Source organism: Falco peregrinus, chromosome 7 (assembly GCF_023634155.1).
Source record: "Falco peregrinus isolate bFalPer1 chromosome 7, bFalPer1.pri, whole genome shotgun sequence".
Taxonomy (NCBI): Eukaryota; Metazoa; Chordata; class Aves; order Falconiformes; family Falconidae; genus Falco; species Falco peregrinus.
The window spans coordinates 74,315,072-74,341,572 of NC_073727.1; the positions used below are offsets into that span (position 1 = coordinate 74,315,072).

General features: G+C 37.6%; 1 protein-coding gene across 1 annotated transcript in view; it reads left to right on the forward strand.

The window, feature by feature from the left end:
• Nucleotides 1-26,501, forward strand: part of PRIM2 (DNA primase subunit 2) — a 127,906-nt gene that overhangs the window by 19,875 nt on the left and 81,530 nt on the right. The window contains exons 6-7 of the mRNA XM_055810587.1: nt 5,474-5,569; nt 6,419-6,556. Coding sequence (XP_055666562.1) covers nt 5,474-5,569; nt 6,419-6,556 — 234 coding nt within the window. The remainder of the gene's footprint in view (nt 1-5,473; nt 5,570-6,418; nt 6,557-26,501) is intronic.

Here is a 26,501-nt window from a genome sequence, read left to right on the forward strand (position 1 = left end):
AGCAGTGAATGCAGCAACTTTGGAAATGTTTGTATTGTTCCTTGGTACAGCAGCATAAAAGATGAAAGAATAGTTTTTGCAGGATGTAATTACATTGCAAGTAGAATTTACTAGCAGCTGTTTTGGACGTAAGCTTCATAAAATGGTCTGCCAACACTGAAATGCTCTTCCCTGCTAATCCTGTGATTGAGTCTAGAGAAACATTTGTTAACAAGTTTCTGTAAAATTGAGTCTGACGTTAGCATCCTGATTTGTAAATGCAAGAAAACTTCTTGCTATATTTCTCATAAGGATCTTCTGTCAGCTCTTCAGTCATGTGCGACTCTAATATGTATGTGGTGATGTTTCTGGAGTAATCTTAAATGGTTTTGTTCAGTTTTCCTTTTCATGAACGTAGGGAAATTTTTGTCAGGAATGTAGGAAACTGGACCTGTGTCACTGAGTTTCTCTGTGATTAGGGTAACCATGAGTTAGCTGCATAGTTGAGGAAGATCTATAAAATGTCCTTTCTGTGCCCACTCCTGACTTTTTTTTTTTTTTAAAAAAAAAACAACAAAAAAACAACCCCAATCAGTGTTTCAGTTGATGGATAAGAATATATAATAATTCCAGGTGCAGCCTTTTACATTTTTAGGGATGCCAGCAACCTGAACTTGAGCTAAAATAGTAAGTTGTAGTACCGTGGAAATACAGGTTTTTTTCTTAATTAATCTGTGCCTGGCCAAAATAGAATTGTTACCTGTTAAGAAATGTCATCAGATTTGTTAACAACAGATTTGTGGGCCTCTGGAATGTTTTATTTATGGCCTTTCATGCTTTTAATTGGTAGGACAGCTGGGAGTGATGTCCTTCCCTAATTAAGCTAGTATTTGCTTAACTGCCTGAATACACTTTACATTTATATTCTTAAATGTAATGGTATCTAGGTTAATACATTTATGTTCTAGTTCTAGCTTAGTTTGTACTGTGATGTGTGGCAATGCAGAAGATTGACCAGGAAATTATCATTTTGTCCATTTCATACTTAAAATGGCAATGGAGTAGAGTGTTGAGAGATTGATGCTCTCTTTTTGAGGAGGGTGTTGTGCAATTTGAGTACCAGCTGCTCAGCTGTTTTAGAAGTTCGCTTTCTAAGGACGTTAGTGATGTGTGTACATAAATACCTGAAGCTGAATCTTGGAAAAGGAAAGGACTTGTCCATGGAGTTCTTGTTCCTTACTGGGAGACTTAGGAATGGCAAAATTAAGTAGTTGTGCATAATATGTGTGTGCATCTTTATCTCTTCATTAAAGCAGAGCAGGGATATCAAACTTACTTTGAGGTTGTTGGACTGCCTTACTGCCAGTGTTTGTTTAACCAAGCGTTACATATTAAATTATTCATATTTTAATCTAAATGTATGTGTCTTTGTGTTTCTAGGACAATTCTGTGATTAAAAATCAATGAATAAACTGCACATAGAAAACAGGAAAACTAGAAATAATACAACTTGTCCCAAATTCTTGCTTGCTTCCTTTCCTCTTATGCCTTCCCTTTTGATGTCTTGATTTTTGTAATTCTTCTAAGTCTCAAAACCTTACGATGGCGCATTGAATTGTTTCAAGCTATGGTAGGTGACCCGCTGTCACTGAAAAGGGAAGATCCTTTTCCTGGTGGTATTGTTCTTTGCTTGAGTGAAGCGCAGACTGACTTGGTGATTAGCAGGTTCAGTTTACTAAACTGGCAACAAAGGTATTATTCAGGTATTAATGAGGCAAAACCAGTGTGTTGTTTTCTGTGGGGTGAGTTGAATCGGTTCAGCGAGGTTGGTCAGATGGGCACCAGATGACACCCTCAGAAGAATTCTGTGGGGTTTTTTTTCTTTGTTTGTTTTGTGTTTAAAACTTTTGAAAATCACAGTATTTTATGTGGCAAACATCATTGAGTGCTGTCAAAAGTTAAGTCTGTTTATCTTTCTGATCTTGATTAGAATCCTAAAAGCTGTATTTAATTGTGTCTAATTTTTTAATGATTACCGGAATGTGTTCTTGCAGGTGCCATTTAGAGATGAAATTACTAAATGTACAAATTGTTCTTTGTACATTTATACTAAATGTACAAAGTGTTCTTATTTCAATATAAGAAGAAAAGAAAAAGCTTTTCCCAGCTTCCTTGAACCAAGAAAAATTGGGATACATGTTTTATGATGCTTTGTATACAGAGGTAGAGGCATGACCTAACTGAAGGTCTGAGTCAGAGTTTAGACTATAAGGAGTGTATTTTCATTGCACTGCACCTTCAGTCAATTTTACACAATTTTATGTGAAAATGGTGAAATCTTTATGCCAGGTTTTTTTTAACATTCCAGTCTTTAGGAAAAGAAGTTTTATTTTTAAATGTGTTCTGGAGCCATCTCACAGATTTAGTTAGGAACTAGGGATATCCCTGTTTCTTCTTCCTCTGTCTCCATTAGCTGAAAACATCAAGGCAATGTGAATTTAGTGAAAAGGCAAGGAGCAAAGTGTTTGTAGGGCTGCTGAAGGTTTGCCTTAATCAATAAGGTGCTTGAGGATGTAAGAAGAAAATTATTGAACAGCTTTATAAGTATTAGGTATTTATATGGTAAATACTCTTTTGCAATAATATTTGTTTGTTTAAAATATACAATTTCTGATGAAACTGTGTTTTCAGTAACACTGTCCACAGTCTTATCCAAATCTTTACTTGTGGCCTATTAATTTGTTTTTCTGGAGGTTTCATCAGGGTCTTGTTTTCCCCAACAATGTTAAATTTTTTTTGGTAGTGAGATGCAAGAAAATGTAAAATCACTGTGATTTTACATATGTACAAGTTCAATGTGGTCAAGTTACTAATGAAGTAGGATTTAGACATCTTGTGAAGTTTGGAGTCAGTATAACTATTGTATATTAAACTAAAATTAATATACAATATTAAATTAGTTGTAATTAAATGTAATACTGAATAAAATGGTTTTGTTGATGAAAATGAGCTAATTGTTTTTCAAAAAACAAATAGGCAAGGAATCCTTGCCTTTCCATCTTTTCATTCTCCCCCCAGTATTGCAAAGCCTGTCTGTAAAACAGTCACTGGACTGTTTTAATGGCTTTCTGTAAAAAAACCCAAATAGCTATCCTTGGCTCGGTTTGATGTTTTTTTAGTGAGATACTCTAGAAGTAGTAATACAATTGTAACCACCTAATAGCTATACAATATGTTGGGCTGTTTTTATTTGAAGACGGTTTCACTGAGGGTTTGGAATGACTTGGTAGACTGGGCTCTCCTAAGCAATTTCTATTGACAAAGCATAAAACTGTTACATTTGAAGAGTGGAAGCCACTACTCTGGAATTAAAATTAAAACTTTGGTCTATACAAGGTGAAAGGCAAGCCTGCAGGCTGATACCAGTGACATAGATTCCTACTTACTTAAAGAAGAAATGCATCATCTGGGAGGGAGTAGCACGGTTCTGGTAGCTCTGCATGAAATTCGTATATAGTTCCTGTGTGTCACATTTGAAAAGCAGGAATCTTTCGAAGACTTAACAGGAATAAGATTGTTAGTGGGAGTATTTTATAGGAAGTGTTTTCTTGTATCTTTTACACAAGCACATTTAGTTGTTTTGATACAGCTACTTTGTTAAAGAAAAATGGTTTCCTTACTTTTTTTTTTTTGGTTTTCCCTGTTTGTGTTTCCCTGCTGTTTTTCCCTGAGTATTAGATTTTCACATGCAGAAATACAATGATGCTGTGTATTTCCTCTGTCTTCAAAGTTACAGTCTTCTGACTTGCTGGCAGCTTTATTATTATTGTTTTAAAGCTGATTTTCCAGAGAGAGTACTACAGAGGACATCAAGATGTGGACAGGGTAACCATAAGCCTTCTAGAAATCACTGCTTTGGCTATTTCATATGCATCTATCAAATCACTTTCATAGGGGATTTGCTGAGCTACTTCTCCAAATTTGAAATTAAATGGTCCTTCATATGAGTCCCAAGAAAAGTATTTTCCTTCATTTTCTCAGTTTTTTCCAACTGAGAAGGAGGAAAAAAGTTTTGTGTAAATAGTACTTAACTGCATAGAAGCGTTGGTCAATGAATTTAGATGTACAGTGAAGAGACTGAACTGCTTACACATATCCTTTTTCATGGAGAGGAAAGCCACTGAGTGTCATCTTTATATCTTGCATTTGGACTCTGGATGTCTATTGCATGCAATAGCCTTCGCGTGGTTGCTGACTAGTCCCTAAAAGCTATCTTGACTGCAGCCTTGCATTACCTCTCCATAGGTTATTGTCCAGTTTATGTAGAGCAGTGTCACACAATGTGTTATATTTCGGTGACATCTGTGTTTTGGGAAGATATTCTGTGTGTTCCTTGATGCTTAATCCCTTTCAGTCAGGGACTATGTCCGTTATACTTTATCAGGAACTTGGTGTGCAAATATTTAAGACTTGTATGTAATGAAGTTACTAGGTATCATTGCTGGATTACCATCATGTATGATCTATTTTATCACAGTGCATTATTTATAATTTTATTAATTTATTACTTTTTTCAAGTTCTAAACCCTGAGCTTAATCATGATTTAAAGCAGAACAATGCAATTTCAAATACTGTTAACTGTTTTCTGTTGAATGAAACCCCCAAATGATTTATTTACTAAAATCATAACAATATGCTAATTTTAAGTGTGGCTTTTTGACTGTATTTGGTGTGTTATTAAATAGCCAAAAAGCATAGTAACTATCTGTTTATGTAACAGAAGTATTTAAGCTTTTATATTAGGAAGTGTAACATTGTCCATGATTTTTCAGGCTAGAAATTTTGGTTTAAATACTTTAAGCTGTTGAATTAGAGCATTGCTGCTTAACTTACATGTTTCAAGAATTAGGAAAGCACTAACATTTAGTGAACAGAAAGTATAACACTGTTCTCCTCAAAAAGAAAAAAGGGGAGAGAGAGGTAAACCTGTGACTATAAGATGATATGTAATTTTTTTTAGAAAGTCTGGATTTAAAAATGAGCTGAAACTGATGTTAAAAATCTGATGATGCTAAGTCCTTACTAATTGCTATTGGGTCATCATGCTTTGTTTTAATGCATACAGTAAATCTAGATATGAGCAGGTATTGTCACATTTTATTTTGAAGGGGTTGACTTAGTGTCAACACATGATAGCATATTTTATAGTTCTTGTGTTAATGTTTGAAAGTAGTGCAGATTTTAAAATACACTAATGCTTCAGAAGGAAGGCTGTTTAACACTATTGACCCACTAGTGTTTTGCTGGTTTCTGCTTAATAAGTGATCAGTTGCTGAATATGTAATTCTTTTTCCCTTGTGAACTAAAGTGATGATATATTTACAGATGAGTGATGATATATTTACAGATGAAGTAATCTTTTAGCTCATGTTAATTAAAAAAACCCACCACCTAAAGTATTTTCACAGTTTTAAAACAAGCTCTTAATTTTAGGTTAGTGAAGACCTGAAAAGTGAATTGGCAAATGAGCTGTGTGCATCAACCCCTGGCCTCACTGCAAATAAAATGAAAGAACAAATGTTCTATAAGGTAAGTAGAAATTGCCAGGTTCCACAGGTTTGCATTTATTCTCTTTCAGTTAAACTTGGAGTTGTTAAATTTGCATAATACTATTGCTAATAGTTAATCTAAGTATCTAAATTAGCTGAGACTAACGTGAGGTTCTCTTCATATCAGTTTAAGGGTAGGGGGAGGGACTGGGAGAATGAAGGGACCTTTAAACTACTGTTGATGTCCTCTGTCCTGTCATCCCTTGTTTTTCCACAAAAATGGTCTTAAGTTTTAATGTTTCTCAGACAAATGACTTAAGTTACCTGGCTGACAGTTTGTTTAGGATTGGAGGCCTTCTCGAACATCTGTTGTTGAAACTAGGTTTGACCTGATTGCATTAGTCTGAAATTCTTTTTGCAAGAGAACAAAGGAAGAGGAAAAGAGGTATGTAACGTAGCCCACTGATTCTTCTTTGGAGCTAAGTTGGTTGGGTTCGAGCTCTGTTTCCAATACCTTATGTACGTAGCTTACATGAATCAAATATTTCAAGATGTGTGAAACAGAAGGTCAACACAAATCCACTTTCAAATATCAGTAAGTGATGCAAAGCTACATACTTGGGCTAATAATCATAGATGCAAAATTTAAAGTAGCTTATTTTCCCTTTTAGTGTGACTTTTTGCAAGTAAACAATATTTTTCCATCAAAATACTTATCAGATATGTCAAAGTTAGCATTTAACTTCGAAGTCTTTGTTTTGCCTGGATAGAGTATTAAAAGACAGAGAATGACTTAAAGCTTTACTGGTCCATCTTGAATCTTAGGGTTGTAAACATTGTTACTGCATTATTTTGCTATTTCACAATGTGGGTTTTTTTTCTTTCTTAGGTTGGACTTGCAGATGCTGTAGATCTATTTAGAGCCAGAAGAGTGTTCATTAAAGACGGATTTGCATATGTGCCACTAAAGGACGCTGATTCAATTGTTTTGAGTAACTATAGAACAAAGTTATCTAAAGCACTGGCGGTAAGTCTGATAAAGTCTGATTTTTAACAACTTCTGTTGCATTGTTTAGTGACACTTTCGGATAGCAGCCTTTTGGATTTTTAGATTTATCTGTTTTCATCTGGAGAATACCAGAAACCTTATCAAAAGTGCTGTAGCTCTAAAAAAAAAGGTCATTATGAGCTGAAAATTCATTAATTTTAAATGGAATTTAGCATGTGATGTGCCTTGTGAAGAAATTTATGCTAGAGGATTTAAAAATGTTTCCCACATAGAGAGTAACATAATTTTTCATTGAAAATGGTAGGCTCATAGACACAACTGGGTTTTTTTTTTCCTTTTCACATCAATCTTTTCTTCCACAACGTTTTGTAACAGTTTTTTGTTGAAACAAGTGAAATAGTAATTTTTGGCTTTTTTCTTCTTTCATTTGTTAGTAAGAACTGAAATGACGATAGGTCAAAACACGTCAGGCAAAAATAAAATTCTTCGTTGTACGAAAGTCTGAGGTATCAAATCTAGTTAGGACACCTACGGTAAATCCTGCATGTGAATGTTCTATTAGTAATTTGGTGATCAATTTAGGAATTGCTACTTTTGCAATGTTAGGCCCCTCACAGGGTTTAAAAGTTGGTCATCGTGTATAATGTACAGAATTTTAGTCCTAGAAATACAGCATTGAATAACATGAAGGCAGTTTGGATTGCTTTTTAAAAATGTTTTTAAAGATTTATATTACTATGTCACATTAAGATCAAGGTTGACCATGAGTGTTGTAAACAGTGTAAAGTAAAAATGCAGTCCTTTAAGAAGCTGCCAGTATGCTAATTTTCTAACTTGTTCATTTTGAATATGCCTGGATTCTGTGGAATTATTTAATGTGCAGTGAAAATTGTGATACTCTTACGTGAACATTTCTGTTGAAACTGTTTAATACAACTGCAACTAGAGACATGCTTATTTTGGTTGATGCATAATGTTCTTGCTGAAAGCTGATAACACTTGTATGGGATTTAAAAATGATGAATGTATTCTATAGAAATATGCCTAAGTACGTAGGCTTTCTGCATCTATTTAAAATACTTTTGAGAAGCTTCATGGGCTTCTGGAATTTGCCTGTTGTGTGCGTAGCTGAGGAGAAGTCTGAAAAATAGTGGGAACTGTAGTAAGTAGACTACCCAGCTTTTCAGTTTGAGGAAAACTCCAACATTTTCTTAAAAACACGTGCTATCTTATATATAATTCATTTAACCCAAATTACTTTGTTAAAGCCAATAGCCGCTTTGTAGTAAAGTACTTATGTTATCCTCTGTAATCATAGTTTAGAAATTTTAACACTCCTGTGAGCTTAGAAAACTATCTTCTATAGAACTACGTCTTAAATTAATACAGTATTTCAGGTTTGCATTAGTTTTAAGTTTTAATACAAACATTTTTGTTTGTTAAAATTCACCATGTTTTTGGAGTAAGGAATAAAAGAAGATTAGTGATTTCTGTCCTAATCGAAAGCTCGTGATTGAAGTTGTGGGGTTTTGATTACTGAATTTGAGAAACCACCCTTAATAAGCTGTTTCAGTTAATTTTAGCCATCACAGCTCACTGCTGAGAGATGCTGGGAATATTACTAAATTGAGCCTTCTGGAAATGAAGGCCAAAAATCCAGCATGTCTTACAGAGGTCAGTCTAACGTTATTCTGTTACACCAAACAGAAGCATAACTGCAGCGTGACACTTGGTAGCTGGATAATTAATGTAGTTTTTTCACTGGAACAAAATATAATAACCAATTAAGTTTCAGAAACTGTAAGAATACACTTTTAAAGAAAGGATTGTACATAAGGAATCTTTTTAAGATCTAAAGATGGTAACGGTTGCTGTTTCACAACATGCAAATTAGGAGGATAACCTTTAATGATTTTCCTCAGCCTTATTTGGAGTGCAGAGGCACATGTCAATAGAAGTTACGACACAGTAGCACACTTCCAGTATTGTTTGTGAAAAGTAGTTGTTGAAATACTGTTTGATTTAGGCCTAAGTTCTGCAAGTACAGCTGTTTTAGTAGTGCTTGGTAATGCTTTTATAGCACATGGATGTTTCTATGTGTCTGCTGCAAAGGAGAAATAAATCAAGGTAAATGTGCTGAATTTTAGGCACTATCATAGTATAGAGGTCTTCATGAGTTTGCAAAGTTGTGCATCAGGGCCAGACTTAATTAAGAAGTAATAGAGTCTTTAACAGCATCACTGATTTGTTATTTAATTTATCTCTTAATGAATGTATTTGATAACATTACCACTTTGGTAAGCATTACTTATGTGTGCTTTTGGGAGTATGTTTTAGTGTTTTGCAGCATCTGGCTGTTTACACTTTGTTCTCAGCACTTTCTAATGGCCAATCCTTCTTTTATTAGAATTTGAGAATTAAAGATCTTAATGGTGTGATAACCCAAATTAGGCTGTTTCTAAAGGAGAGGTTTGTATCTTCTTAGGGTCATAAAATTAGGCTGAATACCTTCATCTCCTGTGGGGTAGCTTGACTTTGGCCAATACTTCTGGCTTTGACAGTGTTACAAGCTTCTAAGGCACAAAATACCTTGAATATAGGGAGATAGTGGAAAGATGGTCTTTCAGGCATGTAGCTTTGTGGAATCCTTCTTAGAGCTCTTGCAAGTGATTCAGTTCTTCAATGTTAAAGCAACGTAGTTTTCCAGTGTGGGTGGTTTGTGTGGTGTTATTATTTGTGCTGTGATGCATGTTTTGCCTCTCAGGTTATTTGGTGCTATTCCAAGCAGTTGCACACACAGGCTTTTGGAAGGGGTTATCTCTACGCAGGAATGATTTTATGATCAAGGTCTGCCCAGTCTTTTCCAAGGTGTGCTGAAACTGTTACACTTCATGGGAGTGTGCTTTTGCTAAAGCTACTCTTCCTCAAAAGCATTGAATGATTTGGGTGGTTGCATAGCCTTGTTATGTTGCTTTGCTTCGTTGTAGACTTGGGTCACCACTGTAACCCTGACTTGAATCTCCCTGTAATGTAACAGGACAAAGGAGGAGTACAAGAAGAGTGAACTGATATGTTGATACTGAGCTTTAAGAGAAGAGTAAATAATTCATAGCACCGACTTTTAAAAACAGTTTTATGTTGACACTGGCACAAATTCAGTTTAGTCAGAGTTATGCTTTAATCACTTAATGGGTAAGCCCACAAAGCGGTCGTATGTTTTGTTTCATCATTTCAAAATAAATTTGACATCTTGACTATGTGTGTATTTCTTGAGGCTTGATAATAGAGCGAGTTAATACTGTTCAAGCTTTCTTGACAGTTACAAATGCAACTGAAGAAGTTAATTTTATGCGCAAAATCAATACTGCAAGGACATTCTTTCTGTATTCTCTGACCCATTAGTTAATAAATAATTTCCTTTGTCCCATTAATGATGATTAAACTGTAGAAACCCTAAACATTTTCTGTAGTTCATGTAAGCTGTAGTATTAGCTCCACTATTGTTTCATAACAAAACAAACTTTTATTAATTCAAATTGCACTGTATTTTATTCATTTAAACATTTCTGTAGTAATCCAATTTAAATATTTCTGTAGTAATCCAATGCTGCATTTTAGTGATTTCAGTTATAGGCATGTAGTGGACTTAGGCAGTATTGGATCTTCTTTTTTTTTTTTTTTTTTTGTGAGGATAGTTGTTTTAATTTTTGATTTCTTGAGATTGGAAGCTTTGGTTTAGTGTTGTGGTTCAGAGCTGCAGACCCGTACCAGAGCTGTGTTGTACTTGGTACTGCGCAGAGGAGGATTGCTCCAGCGAGATCTGAAGCAGGACAGAAGAGGCTGCCAGAGCATCAGCTGGGACTGGCCTTTATCAGCAGCGACCTGAAATAATTGGGAAAATCACTTAATGTTGCATTAGCAGTTGCCTGCCTTGTTTGAATATGAGTTTTCATCAGACAGCAGTTTGCCTCCACAGTTCCCACTCGGTGTGGTTAACTGTGACAGGCATAGGGGTGGACAGCATCTCCCACCTGCTGAAAGTGTTGCAGTGTTCGGTGTGAGCTTCCCTGTGATGTCTGATCCCCAGAAATGATGTAATTTCTGAAGATGCATTTAGGTTTTTGAACTACTTTTCTCATAGTACTGTTCAGTACTTAGTGTCTGATACAAATAATCTTCCTGTGTGGTTGATCAGAAAATCCTTTATATAGAGATTATGGTTTCAGGTTGATCACATAATAATCATTCTCATCTTAATGAATGTTACAGTTCAGAAGATGATTTGTTCTAAAGTTTTAGTGCTTGTTGAACGTTACATTTTAAAGCTGGAAGCAAATGCTTGAGAATGTAAAACAAATGTAGGGAGAAGAGTCTGCCGGAGTCAAGAGACTACTCAATATGAGTTATGCATCTTGCTCAATTTTATTAGCTTCCAACATTTCTTATATAGCCTAATACACTATCATGCTTTCAAAGCTTAATCATGATTGGAACAAGCATTCGATTCATGCAGCTGTTTGCATCATGAATGAGCTGTTATGTCTCGGCCTTGCGGTTTGTTACTTCTTCTGTCTACCTCCTGTTGTTGGTTTTGCAACAGGATTCAAGAATAGATCAAAGTTACTTTCTTGTTAACTTCAGCACAATAATTTCAGCACAATTCTAATTCCTGTACACTTCTAATTCCAGGCCTGGATAGTGCACTCCAGGCTTGGATTGTGCAGACCCTCAGGGGTTCCGTGGCCACGCTTCTGCAGCCATTCTTCTACAGTTCCCCCTTCTTTCTTTTGCACAAGCCAGGCCTGATTGGTTATGTTAAAAACTGCTCTCTTTAAACAAGAAAGAGCACAGCTAAGAACGAAGAGCATTACAATAATGATTACAACAAATAATATTCCTTCCAGTTTCCCGAGCGCTGACAGGCTTGAGAAGCAGACTGGCAATGGTCACACCATACAGACACCGAACAGGTATGGTGTTGATGACCTTTTTCACCACAGCAGAAACAAGCTCCGAGTGGACCCTTGGGCTTGGTACTTGGCCATACCGCAGGTTTGAGGGCAGCTGCCAACGCCTGGGTATGGGTTTTCATGGCTGTAGATACAGCAGAACTCACAGCATCAGAGACAAAAGCAGCCTGTTGGGCAGCTGCACTGTTTACCATTCTGTCTAACATTTCCTCAATTGAAGCGGTTCGAGGGAGGGTAGACAGAATTGTTTTGGCCCTTGGATTAGCATTTTCAAAAGCTAGCATTTGGAGCATTTGCACTTTAAGGTCCTCCGTCATACTCGGGTTTTGATCTAAGGCTTGTACTAGCCGGTTCACAAAGCTGTCAAACGGCTCTGTTGCTCCCTGCTTGACTGTTGTGAAGGAAGGGGCCTTGTGTTCCGATGGGACAAGTGCAAGGGCTTGTTTTGCAGCCAGGGCGGAGGCATTATGCATCTCCATGGAAAACGTTAATTGCACTTTAGGGTTGGCATAGACGTTACGACCCAACGGCATGTCCTCATTTACATCACGCAGGGGGTGTCCCTGGGCCTTAGGCGGCATCAAAATCATCTGCACCTGTCATTCCCACTCTTTTTCAAAAAGCAAATACTGTGCTGGTGTAAGAAGCAATCTGGCTAGTGAGGTACAATCGCTGGGTGTCATGATTTCGGAGTCAAACAAATAATTCGGCAAGTGCTTGGCTGGTTCTGATTGCAAACCATATTGTGTAACAGTTTGTCGCAGCTGCTGCATAAACTTCAATCAAAAGGTTTCCACGCTGTGGCTGCTGTACCGTCTGGTAATGTGGTGGTCCACACCGGGCATGCAACAGCAGAGGCAGCCTGCCACTTTCCCTCCAGTATCGCATCCCGTATAACCCCAGACCAACGATTTTGAGGGACAGCTGGTTGGAAGATGACACCTTCCCGAGTTTGAATTTGAACATTGCGACCACCGGTAGGCAAGTGGCACTCTTCCGTCTGCTGAAGCAAGCGATTTAAGGTCCAGTCGGAGGGTTTTACCCGGGGGTGGGATACTGGAGCAGTTGGTGAGCCCTCATTCTCTGTCTCCCCACTCACATCCGGAGGAGCACTCGGTCTTATTTCGGTGCCCTCATCCTCCTCCAGTATAGGGGGTGGTTCCCAGTAGAGCTTTGGTCGGCACTTTGGACCACCCGCTGCAGCGGTGCCCTCAGGTATCGGGTGTAATAGTTCTGTCGCAGATTTCTTAATAGGCACAACTATGCCTTTTGCAGACGGGGCGCCTTGACCAAATAAATCGGGTAGATGACATCGACTCGGTTTCCCGACCGAGGAGTTCTGAAGCAGCCATAGCCATCTTTTTCTCCACGACCATTGACCCTAAATGGTTCATGACCTCCCGCCAGGTTGGTCCCAACTCCTTGGCCGATTTGCTGCCTCTAAGGGTCGCATCCCAAAGGGAATCCCCAATCTCTCACCACTCAGTCACACTAAACATCAGTTGGGGGTCCTTTAAGTGTCCTTTTTCCTGCGCCCATCTGCATAGCTCTTGGAGCTTCTTTGTGCTCATGCTAGCCTCTCGCTTAGCAAGAACCTCAGATAAAAGTGTGAGTGCCACCTTCCTTTCCATTATCGAGGGAAAAGACGGTCTTACTGGTGCAGGTCCGTGCAGGAGCTCAATGCCGGATTCAGACGCCTTCTCTGTCGCGGGCACCTTCCTGCTCGGACTCCTCTCCCGAGTCTCCCAATTCGCAGTGCAAAGGCAGAGTTTTCCGCACTCCTGAAGGTTGTCGGGGTCCCTGTTCGGGTGCCAGTTGTAGGGAGAGGAGTCCGCCGGAGTCAAGAGACTACTCAATATGAGTTATGCATCTTGCTCAATTCTATTAGCTTCCAACATTTCTTATATAGCCTAATACACTATCATGCTTTCAAAGCTTAATCATGATTGGAACAAGCATTCGATTCATGCAGCTGTTTGCGTCAGCAATGTCTCGGCCTTGCGGTTTGTTACTTCTTCTACCTACCTCCTGTTGTTGGTTTTGCAACAGGATTCAAGAATAGATCAAAGTTACTTTCTTGTTAACTTCAGCACAATAATTTCAGCACAGTTCTAATTCCTGTACGCTTCTAATTCCAGGCCTGGATAGTGCACTCCAGGCTTGGATTGTGCAGACCCTCAGGGGTTCCGTGGCCACGCTTCTGCAGCCATTCTTCTACAAACAAACTCTTCAAATTCACAACAAAAACACTCATGCTACACAGGAATATTTACACAAAGACTTGTAATTATTGTTGATAGCACAATGAACTTTCCCTTCATAGTCTAATGTTGATTTGTCATACTTCTATTTAAGTTCAGCCCTTTTTCCGCCATGTTAAGCCTAGCAATTTCAGTTGTAACTTGGCTGGTCTTTGAATTATAACTTGGCTGCAAGAAGTTGCTTTTGTGAAAATACTTTGTTAGAACATCACATAGGTTTTAACTGTCTGCAAATTAAAATGTTAGCTGAAAGTAATGCAAACTGGCGCCATAAGAAATCAAGATTCCGATGTTAATATCTACAATGTTGATAGCACGTGCTTCTTCTTAATTTAATACCTACACTTTTTTTACTTTGCAGTATGACCTTGTGTAATCTGCTAAAATGTCTACAAATCAAATTGTTGGGTTTTGGGGACTTAGTACAAAAGGAAGACCTCACTGGTGTGTTCTAATTTTTTGTTTATTCCTTTTCCTATTTGGGATGTGATCTTCAAAACTGTTAGGAATGTGGATCAAGTAAGTTGCTTCTGGCTTTACTAATGTTTGTAATAATTTGTCTTTAAATATATGCTATTTAGGTTGATTTATGCTATATGTTCAAAGAACCTGCTAATTTGAGGGAAGTATACATAACACCACCTGCATAACATTTTCTTCCTAAAACGTCTATGTCTTCAAGCAGTGAAGCATAAGGCTTTATGTAGTGGCATTAATGTTGAGAAAATATGATTGATGATGGTCTTATCACTTGAAATTCATTTCAGGTGTTGTGTTCCCAGTGTTAACTTAAAGTAATTCACTGTAACATAAATGGATGATTTTTATAATATGCACATACAAGGTTAGTAAGGTAATAACTTTGGCAGTGCAGGGTAAAATGTGATTACAGACTTTGTCCTCTGAGTCTCTCAGGTGAAAGTTTGCAGTGAGTGTTGCAAAGAAGCAGCTGCTCTTCATTTCTGAGTAGCATTATTAAGGCACAGGTCTGCTGAATGAAATGGTGGTATTTTGAGTGGGAGAAGCTAAATTGGGGAAGTGACTTCGTGTGTATGTCAGAAAGGACTCAAGCCTGTATGCAGAATGGTTACCTGCAAGACAGGGAAACTCCTTGGACTTTTCTTTGTGGGCAATTTTTTTGGCCATGGCCCCTTAATTGTTCTAGTGTTGGCTGTTCCCTGAAATCCCTTGTTCGGTGTTTTATCTTCTCTGTGAATTGAAGTATGTGTGTTTCTTTTAGAGGCTACATGGATAGCTAGCAAAAAGTAATTGTAAATAATATTAGGAGGCTAAATGAAATTTGACTGTATTCAGTAGTTTGTTTCTTCTATCTGCTTCTTGCTTCTGCTACTAATAAGTTTTTGTTAAATACTAAACTTGCAGCATAAACAATTGCTGTGGTCTCTGCATGGTCCTGTTTGATTTGTATGGAAATACTTCCAACTTCAAATCAACGTAGGTGTTTCATCATAGTAAAACTAACAGAGCAAGAGTACAGGATTTGAAGCATGTGGAAGACTTGCTTAACTGTTGTGATATTCCCCAAATGTCAGAAAAAATGTTGGAATAGAATATATTATCAGAAAATACAATTTTGTTTCTGTCTTGTATGATTGATAACCTGGAAATGTGTCAATTAAAATAGCACCTGTTTAAATGTCACCTGACAACAACTTATTAACATGGTGGTAACAGTAATTTGAGAATGATGCACTATAGTCGGTAAGAAAGAACTGGAGTAGTATGCAGTTGGTAAGTAAACAGAAATCTATTTCAGGATGACACTGCTAGAAATCTGAGTTTTCTGATTATTTTCTGATGTCCTTCTGTGACCCACAGGCAGTTGCTATGTAATAGCTGTAGTTGTATCTATCTGGAGTTGGTTTACACTGGAATTAATGACAAATCCTTTCTTCAGCTGTGTTTTGACTTTTTCTTGGAGAAAACTAGTTAAGTTTCTCGAAGTTAACTGATGAGTGATCTAGCTGATGTTTACTGTGGACCAGGACCCTAGTGACATAGGGAGTCATCCAAACTGCCAGTGAAGATATAGCTATCATGTTTCTCAGCCTTCCAGTGTTTCACTGTCAAATGAGACTGCTTTGTGTTGTGCAGTTGTCTTCTGGGGAAACTTGATTCATGCATCTAATTAATGCTGGCTGAATCCCTTCTGTGATAGTGGGGACTTGGATTTCTAACCCACCTGTAGATTAATAGAGGTTCATTATTGAGATCCAAGTTTCAACCACTTACTAATTTTATGTGTGGTTCAAGAGAGCACGATGTACCTACCGATGCTATGTACAGTAAATCAGAAATTTCACTTGAATTAATATATTGAGTCTTGCCTACAACGTTGGAGGATTCTGTAAAGGAGCATAACTCTTAGATGTGCTTTGTCTAAACCAATTCTTTCAAGTGATGTAGTTGCTTTTAGAACACGACAGTTATTCACTGGGCTTAACAAATGGATTCTTAAATTCAGGACTGTTGAGAAGCAATGTTGCTGCCTCACTGACACTTGAACGAACATGGTCAAATCCTGATGGTTACATTTTGGTAACATTTCTAAATAGCATGCAACTTTCCTCCTAACTTTAAAATTGTTTATGACTTAAACTCTGCAAAAAATGATGCTAAATTTGCAGTTCCTGTAGAATTTAAATAATATGCTTTTTCATGCTTGCATCTTTGTGTAATCACTCTAGTAACTAGTTTCGTCACTTCTGTTAGACAAATTAAAATTTCTTCTATTTGAAAGCTCCGTTGAGTACATGCTCTTACCCAATTCTTAAAATTGGACTTTTTCTTGTTCTAGTTCATCCTTTCTGCTAAATCTGAAGCCTTGTGTGTTGAAAGAAATGGAGGATTTTGGGGTTCCCCCCTCCCCCCAATTTCTTCATTACAATTTAGAGTGCCTGCCTTGTATTTGCTTTTCAAAGTGATTCTTTTCTTGCTTTGCTCCCATGTTAAAAGCTGTTTTGAAGCTAAAGGGGAGAGGAACTTTGTGAAAACTTTGCAATGTAATCCTAAAAAATTCTGTATTACAGAAAAATCCCAAACAATGCGGGAGTAAACGCACCTGCATTCACCATGGTGGTCTTTCATTATCTCCTTTGTCTGTAACCGTTGTCTCTCATGATCCTTGGTTAGATGTTAAATTCTGGCTAGCATATTGTATGCTTTTATAAACCTACTCTATAGATATCCAAGAAGTTGCACCTTGTTTTTTAAATAATAAATCTTTTATAGCATACCAAATACAGTGCTTATAGGACTTGCTGTTGTGAGTAGTCACCATGAATGAAATGAGTAGGTCTTGTGGCTGTTGAAAGCAGCGAGTACAGCAGTTAGTGTCAGATTAAACATTCAAGAAAGAGTTGGGGTCATGCAGGTTATTCTGAGACTTAAATTAAGCTGTAGTATCTTAAATTATGATTACAGTCTGAATGAACAATTTGGATTAACAGCAAAAAAGGCTGCAACAAATACAGAATGCAGAAGGATAGGAAGAGGGTATGTTGTAAAATGTTTAATGCAAGTTTATGGAGCAGGCAAAAATAGGTTGAATCACTAAAAATTATGATGATTACTTTTCCAATTACATGATTTTTTTTTTCCCCATACATTTTTCTATGAAATAGAGGGAATGGCTATTCTCCCGAGTAAAATTTTACAATATCCTGAGCCAGTGAATGTACATATTCATGTGTACATATGTGATGTTAACACGTTTTTGCCATTCCTGCTAATGATAAATGTTGGCTGATGATTGGGAAGGACTAAATCTTAAATCCTTCCTTCAATTAGAAGGAAAAATGTGAAATGACTGTCAGTAGCTCAAAGTCAGACCTGGAATAAATTGAACAACTTATAGTTGTATGAGATGACACTGGGTTAATTAATGTATAGAATCTTCCTATAGGTTGGAGTACCTCTTTAAGCAGCAAGTGTAAGAATAAAGTATGCACAAGTCTCGTCAAGAAATGCTTTTGTCAAGACATCTTTAAAAGAAATTCTGCTGTAAGACTAATGTGTAATCAATAAAATTAGTGTCTCTTTCACAACTCAAGTGTTTTGAACTCTTCTAAGAAAAATGGTAGCAATATGCTTGTTGAACTTACTGAATATTTATTTTTAAACTTCTAAATATAGATTGAGTATTTTTAGAAGCTCTAATCACTGTCACTGCTGCTTCAGCTGATTTCTGGGTGGTCTTACTGCATGATGGTCATTTTACTGTAATTTCCCAAAGGGAATTTCATCTGTAACGATATTTCTTCTGCAATTAATTCCTAATCTGCATATTTATGCTAGCGAGGTACTAGCCATTTTTTGTAGTTCTTGTAAATGAAGATAGTCAGAATTATTTTTCCTGTTAATAGGCAAGAAGGGTATGTTTCAGAGGTAGTATAATTCAGCAGAATTTTTGCAATAAAAACACCTGCTACTGTTTTATGGGCAGTCTGTACAGGCTGTCACTGAAATAGTGGAGTCCTGTCTTCCTGAAATCTTAGAAACATGATTTAATTAGGCTGCAAAGGCAGAGTTAGGGTAGTTAAACTTGGCTCTAGTAATACTGAGTCTGTGGGTATACCCTGCCTGGCCCGCTCCCTTTCCAGCTGTGACTTCATTTTTGCGCCTCTGGCTTGTGAAGAGGCAGCTCCTTATTTGAACAATTGCTTGTCTCCAGGAGAACCTCAGGTGCCTTCACATTGCCTGTGCTCTGCTGCCAGGCTCTGACTGGATCATCACTTGCCTGGCCACCAGGAGGAAAGAAACTTAACCTGCCTGAGGAGGGTACTACTTTATCCCTGAATATCTTGACTGCAGGGATACATTTTAAAGTTGGGTAATCAATGTCTTACGCTCAACTGATTTCACACACACCCGCCCCCCTCCCCAAGCTGTTTTATTGTTAATACATTTTAGAGCTGGGTAATCAATGTCTTACGCTCAACTGATTTCACACATCCGCCCCCCTCCCCAAACTGTTTTATTGTTAAGTTTCTCTTGGGTACCTGACATGGATTGTGAAAGGCTTTTGTTGGTTGATTTGGGGTTTCTTTTGCTTATATCTCCTGCTGCAATATCTTGGGTTATTTTACAGTTTACTCCTAATTTTTTGTTAAATTCCTGAATTTGTAACCTATAGGGAAATATTGACCTACTGATAAAACCTACCTCCTGCTAGCGAGCATACTTTCTAATTAATTTTCCGTTCCTTATTGAGGAGTATAGCCTTGCATTTCCATGAGAGGTGTGCTATATTGTATTTGCATATTCAGTTATCTCATGTGATCTGTTCAGCCTGAAGAAAGGTATGAATCAGAAGCTGGGTGTGCAGACATTACTGAGTTAGCTTTCTTTGAGAGGCCTCGTGCTGCTGTGTTCTACCTTTACAGGTCTACCTTAATCTGCCAGTGTTTCAAGCCTGCATGGATTTATAAGCACTGGAGTCCTGAAAGGTGACAGTTAAATTTCTTTGTCTGAAGTGGCTTTCTTTTCTCTTGGGATATCTAAGAAGGAGGTGGTTTAGTAAGGATAATTTCTACATTAGTAGGTATCTCTCTATGCCCTTGCCTGAGCTGGTTTTTTGTTACTCCTTCAATCTCCTATTACTGTGAAATAGAAAACCAGCGAGGCTTTCCATAGATTCTGTGTGAGTTATGTATATTTGGTAGTCTGTCAAGTTAAAGTATATATGTAAATGTTTTTGTATAACTTCATCTGTCTGAGGGAGGATGCAAAAAGTACTGTAATATAGATGTCTTGTAGTAAAAACGGATTTTTGAAAGGTGATGATGGATTTATTCAGCATCCAGGGTCACAGGAAGGTCTCCAGCTCTAAGTGAAGTTTTGTAAAAGCTTCTATATGCTCTGTAGATTTTGAAAGGACGCTGATTAGCTGTTCGGTGTCTGATTTGTAGAAAGGCTGAAAATAAGATGAAGTATCAGGGAAAAACAGACCAATGAGGATAGAAAGTTTCAATTTATATGTAGCTTGTGAAAGATCTTTTTAGCTATAGTTTTTTTCTGTGTTTATGTAAACAAATTCCTTTTTATGTAAATACTACTATTTTTCTGTTTGTACGGGTCAATGTTTAAGTTAAATAATCTGTAGTCTTGAACAAATACTGGAAAGCAAAGGGGTTTTTTTTATTATCATCTGTCACAAGTTAAGCAAAATGACATGATTTATTAATGACTACACCCTTTGTTTATATTTGTATATATGAAAGAAATAGATTAAATCTGGATGTAGTGCTTAGAGTTTTGTAAGTAATAGAAAACCCCATGATTTTTCCCTGTTATTTTCCTAGTTATGCTGCCAAGATGAGTTGAAGGTTGTTCTGTTACCAGCTTTGGTAATCCCAAAGGATTTGTGTTTCTTTTTCCTCCATCCTTTTGATGCATAGACAATACATAAAAAAAAAAAAGAATAAATGTGGAAATCACACACCCCCCACACACAACACACCCCCAAACTGAATTGTGAATCAGAAGAATCCTCTTTGGAGTACATGAAAATGTTGAATTACTTCTTTAAAAAGTGGGAATAATCCCGCCAATTGTTAAAGTGAATGGATAAAACTGTTGGATTGGTTTTTATTCCAAATGAAAAGCTCTTAACTAATTTTTGGAAGAGTTGAGTTTCCCAGGCACTACTGTAGAATGCTACCTGTGTAATACCCTCTAGTGATGGCAAGCAAATACCTCTTTCTGAATAAAAGTTGGTATTTCACATTGCGTGAACAAATAAGTAAAAGAAATGTAACAGAGAATGTAGGGTAAAGAATAAGAGCTATGAATTAGCTTAAAATATATTTAAATTTAAAATCAGTCTCTTATCTGTCACATACAATAACATTTTGCCTTGTTAGATATTGTAATAAGTGGAATTTCAAAGGAAAATTACACTATTTCTTTTGAAACACTCTTCTAAACTTTACTGAAATTGTTTCTCTAGGTTGTTGTTACTGAACAAATTAAAATCTTGGGGGTTATCCGTTTCTAAATTCGGTATGTTTTCTCGTGCTCCTGTATAAGAAACAAGGGCCATTGGAGAGAAGACATCTTGGTGCTGGTAGGTCTCTTTCCACCTTACAGTACTACTACACTCATTGTACAGCTAGGCAATTTTAGAGTACTCAGTTATAAATAGTAAGTCCAGACTTTTGATCTGAAGCTATTTTGGGAGGAAAAAAAGAGGGGAGTGTTGTGGATCATCTGATGATGTGCATTTGCCTAAATGTAGGCTGGTGAGTAACCCCTGATTTTCATGATCAATACACTTCCTAGTGGAAAACTATTAGGTGCTTCTGTCCATCTATGTGTGTTTCTTAGGGTGTAGGATAACGCTGGTAGAGCCTGCAATGAAAGCAGAGAGGTGACTGAAGTAATAATTAGAGAGGCAGTAATAAAAAATTCTTCCAAGCTGCATGGTTTTGAAACCAGCACTGTGTTTAAATCAGTGACTTTGGGGAATTTGTTCAGAATATGGTTCAGACAGAGGCAACGGGTAATTCTTGTGAAGTCCACAGCTTAGTACCTGGCTCTTAAAAAAAGTTGGATTGTTTCGTGAGAGGCTCTGGAGATACCTGAATTTAACTGATGCGAAGTAGAATATGTCAGATGATGCATGAACATAAACTTGTGCTCTGCTGCTGAGGGATTAAAAAGTAGCTGCAGGGTAGTGGAGAACAAAAGCTCCTGGCCTGCCCTGCACAGGGTGATCTGCCATCATTGCTAGCAAGTCTGTGCGGAAGCGGTATAGGGCTCATTGTGAGCACTTTCAGGTGGAAGCCTTTCCTCTTCCTCAGGCATGAATATTATTATGAGTACTAGAAGGATATGAGATATTTGCAAAAAAGAAATCCATTTTCTTTTCTTACTTTTTTTCATAATCTTTTGCCTTTGTGACAGTGTCTAGAAGCCACAGAGAAACCTTCCAGGAATAGAAAAGGAGCTTTTGCTCGTGTGTGTGTTTTTAAAGATAATGGTTCACCATAGAAGTTTACTACTTTGTATAGCAGGCGGTGACATGCTCTCGTCTAGTAAAGTGATTGCTCCAAGCTCAGGATTAGTCCTTCAGTGTTTTTCTTATGCTTTCTTGTGAACATTGGGTAGTAAAATTGAAATCTTAAGTCATAGTGACCAAGAACTTCACTGGCCACTGATGCGTGTTCCTTCAGCCACTTAAACGGCATAGCAAAAGCAACCACAATGGGATTGTGTATCAGAATTTAATGATACAACTTAATTTATGTGATTCTGTTGCTTACACTTCTAGTGCAAGATTACAGTTTGGATTTAGTGTAGTTCATCTAAGCAAACAGTAGGCTCAACATGAGCCACCGGAGCACCCTGGCAGCAGCGGTGGTCAACGGTGACTTGAGCTGGTGTCCCCCTTTACCAGACACTCATTAGACCACATGTAGAATACGATGTCCAGGGTTTGAGGGCTCACAGTACAAGAAAGATGTTGATAGACTGAGGCAGGTTTAGTAGAATTCTACCTTCTATGTTTTCTGCCTGTCTTTACTGACAAAGTTGAGCCTACTGTTTGCCAGATCTCCAGGTCTTTTCCAGAAGAGCTATTCCCCAGTGAGCTGGCCACCAGCCTTTACCAGTGCAGGGATTTATTTTGTCACAGGTACAGGACTTTTCAGTTGTGCTTTGTGAATTTCATGAGGTTCTTGTTAGCTGAACCCTCCACCCTCTTCAGATTCAGGGAATGACAGCATTGCTCTTCAGTGTATTGACTGGTTTCCTCAGACTGTTGTTTATGAACCTGATGAAAAGGCATATTGTCTTCTCTGGGTAATTGGTAAAGATATTACAACATAGCTCTCGGGATAGGCGCTTGAGGAACTCCACCTATAACTGGCCTCCAGGTAGTGTACAAAGCATTTACCACTATCCTTTGAGCCTTGTGACTGTTTTTCATCAGGAGTTGCTGGTTTGTTTAGATCGTGATAAGAAAGGCAATCAGACTCAGTGAAGTGTTGTTTAAAATGCCATTTATTGGAGGCAGTGTGATAGAGGATAGTACTGATCATCTTACTCCCTTTGGGTTCTGGGAATCCAAGAGTTTTGAAACATCAAATGAGCCACCAACCAGGGCACATCTCGCTGTGTAGGTCCTGTCTGTGGAAGGTTGCCCCATTTTGGTCTTTTGAGCTCCTAAAAGGATTCATCGTTTCCACATGTTCACATGAAGATTTCTTGCCATGCTTTTAAATAAAGGCAAGGATGTGCAGATGGTGCTGCTGCTGCTGGGAGTTGCCTACAGGCTCCTTCATTAGTTAGCCACCTAAGTTTGTCCTGTGGCGAAGGGATATTTGTGGCACAACACAGGCTGGAAAGCCAAGTTACACATGCAGTATAGTACAGCCCAGGCTTGCACCTGCTCCACTTTACTGTTAAGGGAATCCCTAACTCCTTGCTGTATAGTAATCTTCCAGTTAGGATCACTAAAATGATCCAATGGGTTTTCATTGATCTAGTGGTCAACTTACCTGGACTATAAAGTTGTAGCTTAGAGAGATACTGTAGAATGCTGTGTGGAAAGCCTTGTTAAAGCCAAGGCAGATGGCATCCACTGCTCTTTAGCTGCAGATGTACTCATTTTGTCCGAGAAGGCAGCAGAGTTGGTTAAAATTAAATTAATAACAATAAAAATTACTTACCCTTCGTAAATCCATGCTGGCTATTCCTGATGACCTTCTCCATTGTGTTACCCAGAAATGCATTCCAAGGCAACTTGCAATTTTGACTTTCCCAGGGTCTGAAATGAGGCTGACTGGCCTGTTCCCTAGTTATCCGTGTTGCTCTATCAGGAGATGGGTGCAAGACTTGCCTTCAAGGCATTGGGAACCTCTCCTGATTGCAGTAGCCTTTCAGCAGTGATAAAGAGGAGGCTCATAACATCGGCTCTCGGCATCCTCGGGTATCATCCCGTTAGGTTGCATGGACTTGCCTGAGAGATGTCATGGTAGATCCCTTATTCAATCCTTTTAGACTACTTGGTAGTTCTTTGTTTCCTTGAATAATCTTTACAGGATATGAATGTCCAGAAACATTGTCAGTAAAGATGAGCAGAAAATGTACAGGATAGAGTGGTTCTCTAACTTGCATTTGTCTCTAATTAGTATCAGTACTCTTTGAAGCTAAAATACTTAAGATCAAATTTATTTCTGTTTATTTCTGGAAATTTGAAAAGGCAATATGTAGTATTCTTTTTTTTTTTTTTTTTGTTTACTGTGTCCTGTCACTGAGCAAACATAATTAAGCTATGCACTTTTAGTATTATTTGGAAATGGTATAGCAATTATACTTCATTGCTTGCATAATTGGACTCAAGGTAAAGTTCTCTGTATTTGCAGAATTCAAGATACAAAGTATGGAAGTGGCAAAATACTTCTGGGCAATTATGTCAATATTTAAGTTAGTGTTTAAAATTTTGTTATGTTTTCTGTCTTTGAAGTCTTTATTCAGCTCTTTATAGTGAGCTCTGTGAAAGCGTAGTTTTCTGTGTTGGGCTGGAATTCGAGGAACCTTTTGCTTTCAGAAAAGCAAATTCAGACAAAATACTAAAAATTAAAGGCTATGTACGAGCCTTCTCCCCAGGTTGCTGCAGCTCAATCTTATATCACGCAGTATAATTGGACATTTTGCCTACTGAGTGTGGAGTTTGGAGCAACTTCGTATTTCATAAGCTCTTTGTAAGCTATGGTGGTGGTTTTAGTTCTGGTCAGCACACAGTTAACGGGGGTGAGGTTTGGGAGGAAGTGCTGGCTTGCTGTTGCATCTAGTCTCGCTGACAATCAAATTGTCAATGCATTTTTCTTCCAGTTCTTAACTGACATGTGATGCTTAGAATGTTATGTGTCCGGGGTACTTAATTGGTGTGAGGCTATAGATGCACCTTCTGGCCTTGGCCGTCAGAGGGCACTGCAAGAGTGCTGAACGCGTTAGCGCAGGAAAGTGTGCCTGAAATGCAGCCTGTCTGTATAGCACGGGTATTACTTTAAGGAGGAGATGAAGACATGGTATTAAATTCTCGATTTTAAAGAAAAATGTGTTGTATTTTGTCTAACGTGGAATTTACGTAAATGAGGTTGATTTTATTCTCTTGGTATACACCAAATGCAAATAAGCATTTTGCGAAATGCCATTGATTTTTAGTTCTGTGATTAATTTCACTGTATCTGTCGGTATGAACTGATAAGAAAAAGTTAAGAAATGGTCACCATTTAAAAATTCTGATGATATCTTAACAGTAGCCTCATGAATCTGCTTGCATATGTCATTCAGAATTACTAGGCTTTTATGTATTTGTGAGTTGTAGCTGATTCTGTTTGTTTAATCTGGTGTAGCAGATATCACCTGGTACATTCGAAGTTTTCAGTGTCTGCAGTAGCATTATGTTTTGTTCATGACATTATGACTATATAGGTTAATCTTTGAGTCATTAGATTTGATTCCATAAAATTTAGCATCAACTAAACTGAGTATCTGACCATAAATGAGCAATTATGTTTTTTCTCCCAATTATTGTCAAGAATGCTTAGCATTTATTTTATGGACAATTCCTGTTCTTGTTTTCTCTTTTTAGTGTCCTAGTTAATTTTGTTCCTATATGTTATGGTATTCTTATTAAATGGACACTTGTTCCTTCTTTTAAGAAGTAGATTATTAAATAAAAACACTTTGTATCATATTTAGGTGATCAGTAATTTTTTTCCTCTCAAAATATTTTTTTAGTAACTAATGCTGATCTTGGAAGATGATGCTATTTGGACTTATCCATAAAACAGAAAACTGTTATTAATCATTTAGCTATTTATCCATTTCAAAACTCTGCTTCTATTTTCATGTCTTTTCAGCTTGGGCATTTTCCTTCAGCATCCTTTCAGGTTCCCTCAAGTCTTCTATAGCTTGAAATACTGCAGATGTATCATCATCAGGAGACATCTGGCTGTAAAAGTCATCCTGTGTTCAGAGCTTTGTTCTTGGCCTTGATGTGGTTATATTCATCACACCTAACCTTAATCTAAGTAGCATTCTAGACATTCTTTGAGTAGTTTAACATCTGCTTGTGTGTTTTAATTTTCCTGGAAATGTAGCTTATTGGATCTCTGCATTTTACCAGTTGGATATTTAGAGGGATGTCCTGCATTTGGTATTGTATGAAGAGCACAGACTGTTACTGTTGCACTGGAGTCACAGTGGTACTGTTTCCAGTCCCAGATTTTTATTCTTGTCAGCACAGTTACAAAATTGCATGTCAGGTTTCTTATAGAAAAGACATATTTCAGGTTTTAACTAATACTGCAGTTATGTCTAAAACTTTTCAAGGAGAAGATGTAACATTCACACCCCTAGTTCTGAGCTGTTCATATTTTTTATTTTTTTACTGACCTGACCTCCCCAGACCCCTGGCTTCGACACATCAAGGGGAAAGGATGAAAGGATCTCACATGCAGAGTTTGCAAAACGCCTTAAATTTTAACTATATTATACTGGGTTATGCAGGCAACTAGGAATTTTTATTAGAGCTTGCGATAGCCTCAAGCTCTGTGTTTTCATTGAAGGGAGAATGTACAAATCTCACTCCTTATCTAGATCTCTCAAGACTGGATATTCTCTGGACATGCTTTACTTTGTCACACCGATTTTGGGTTTTGGTATTTTGATGGAGCAGGAATCCTCATTACAAAGTGCAAA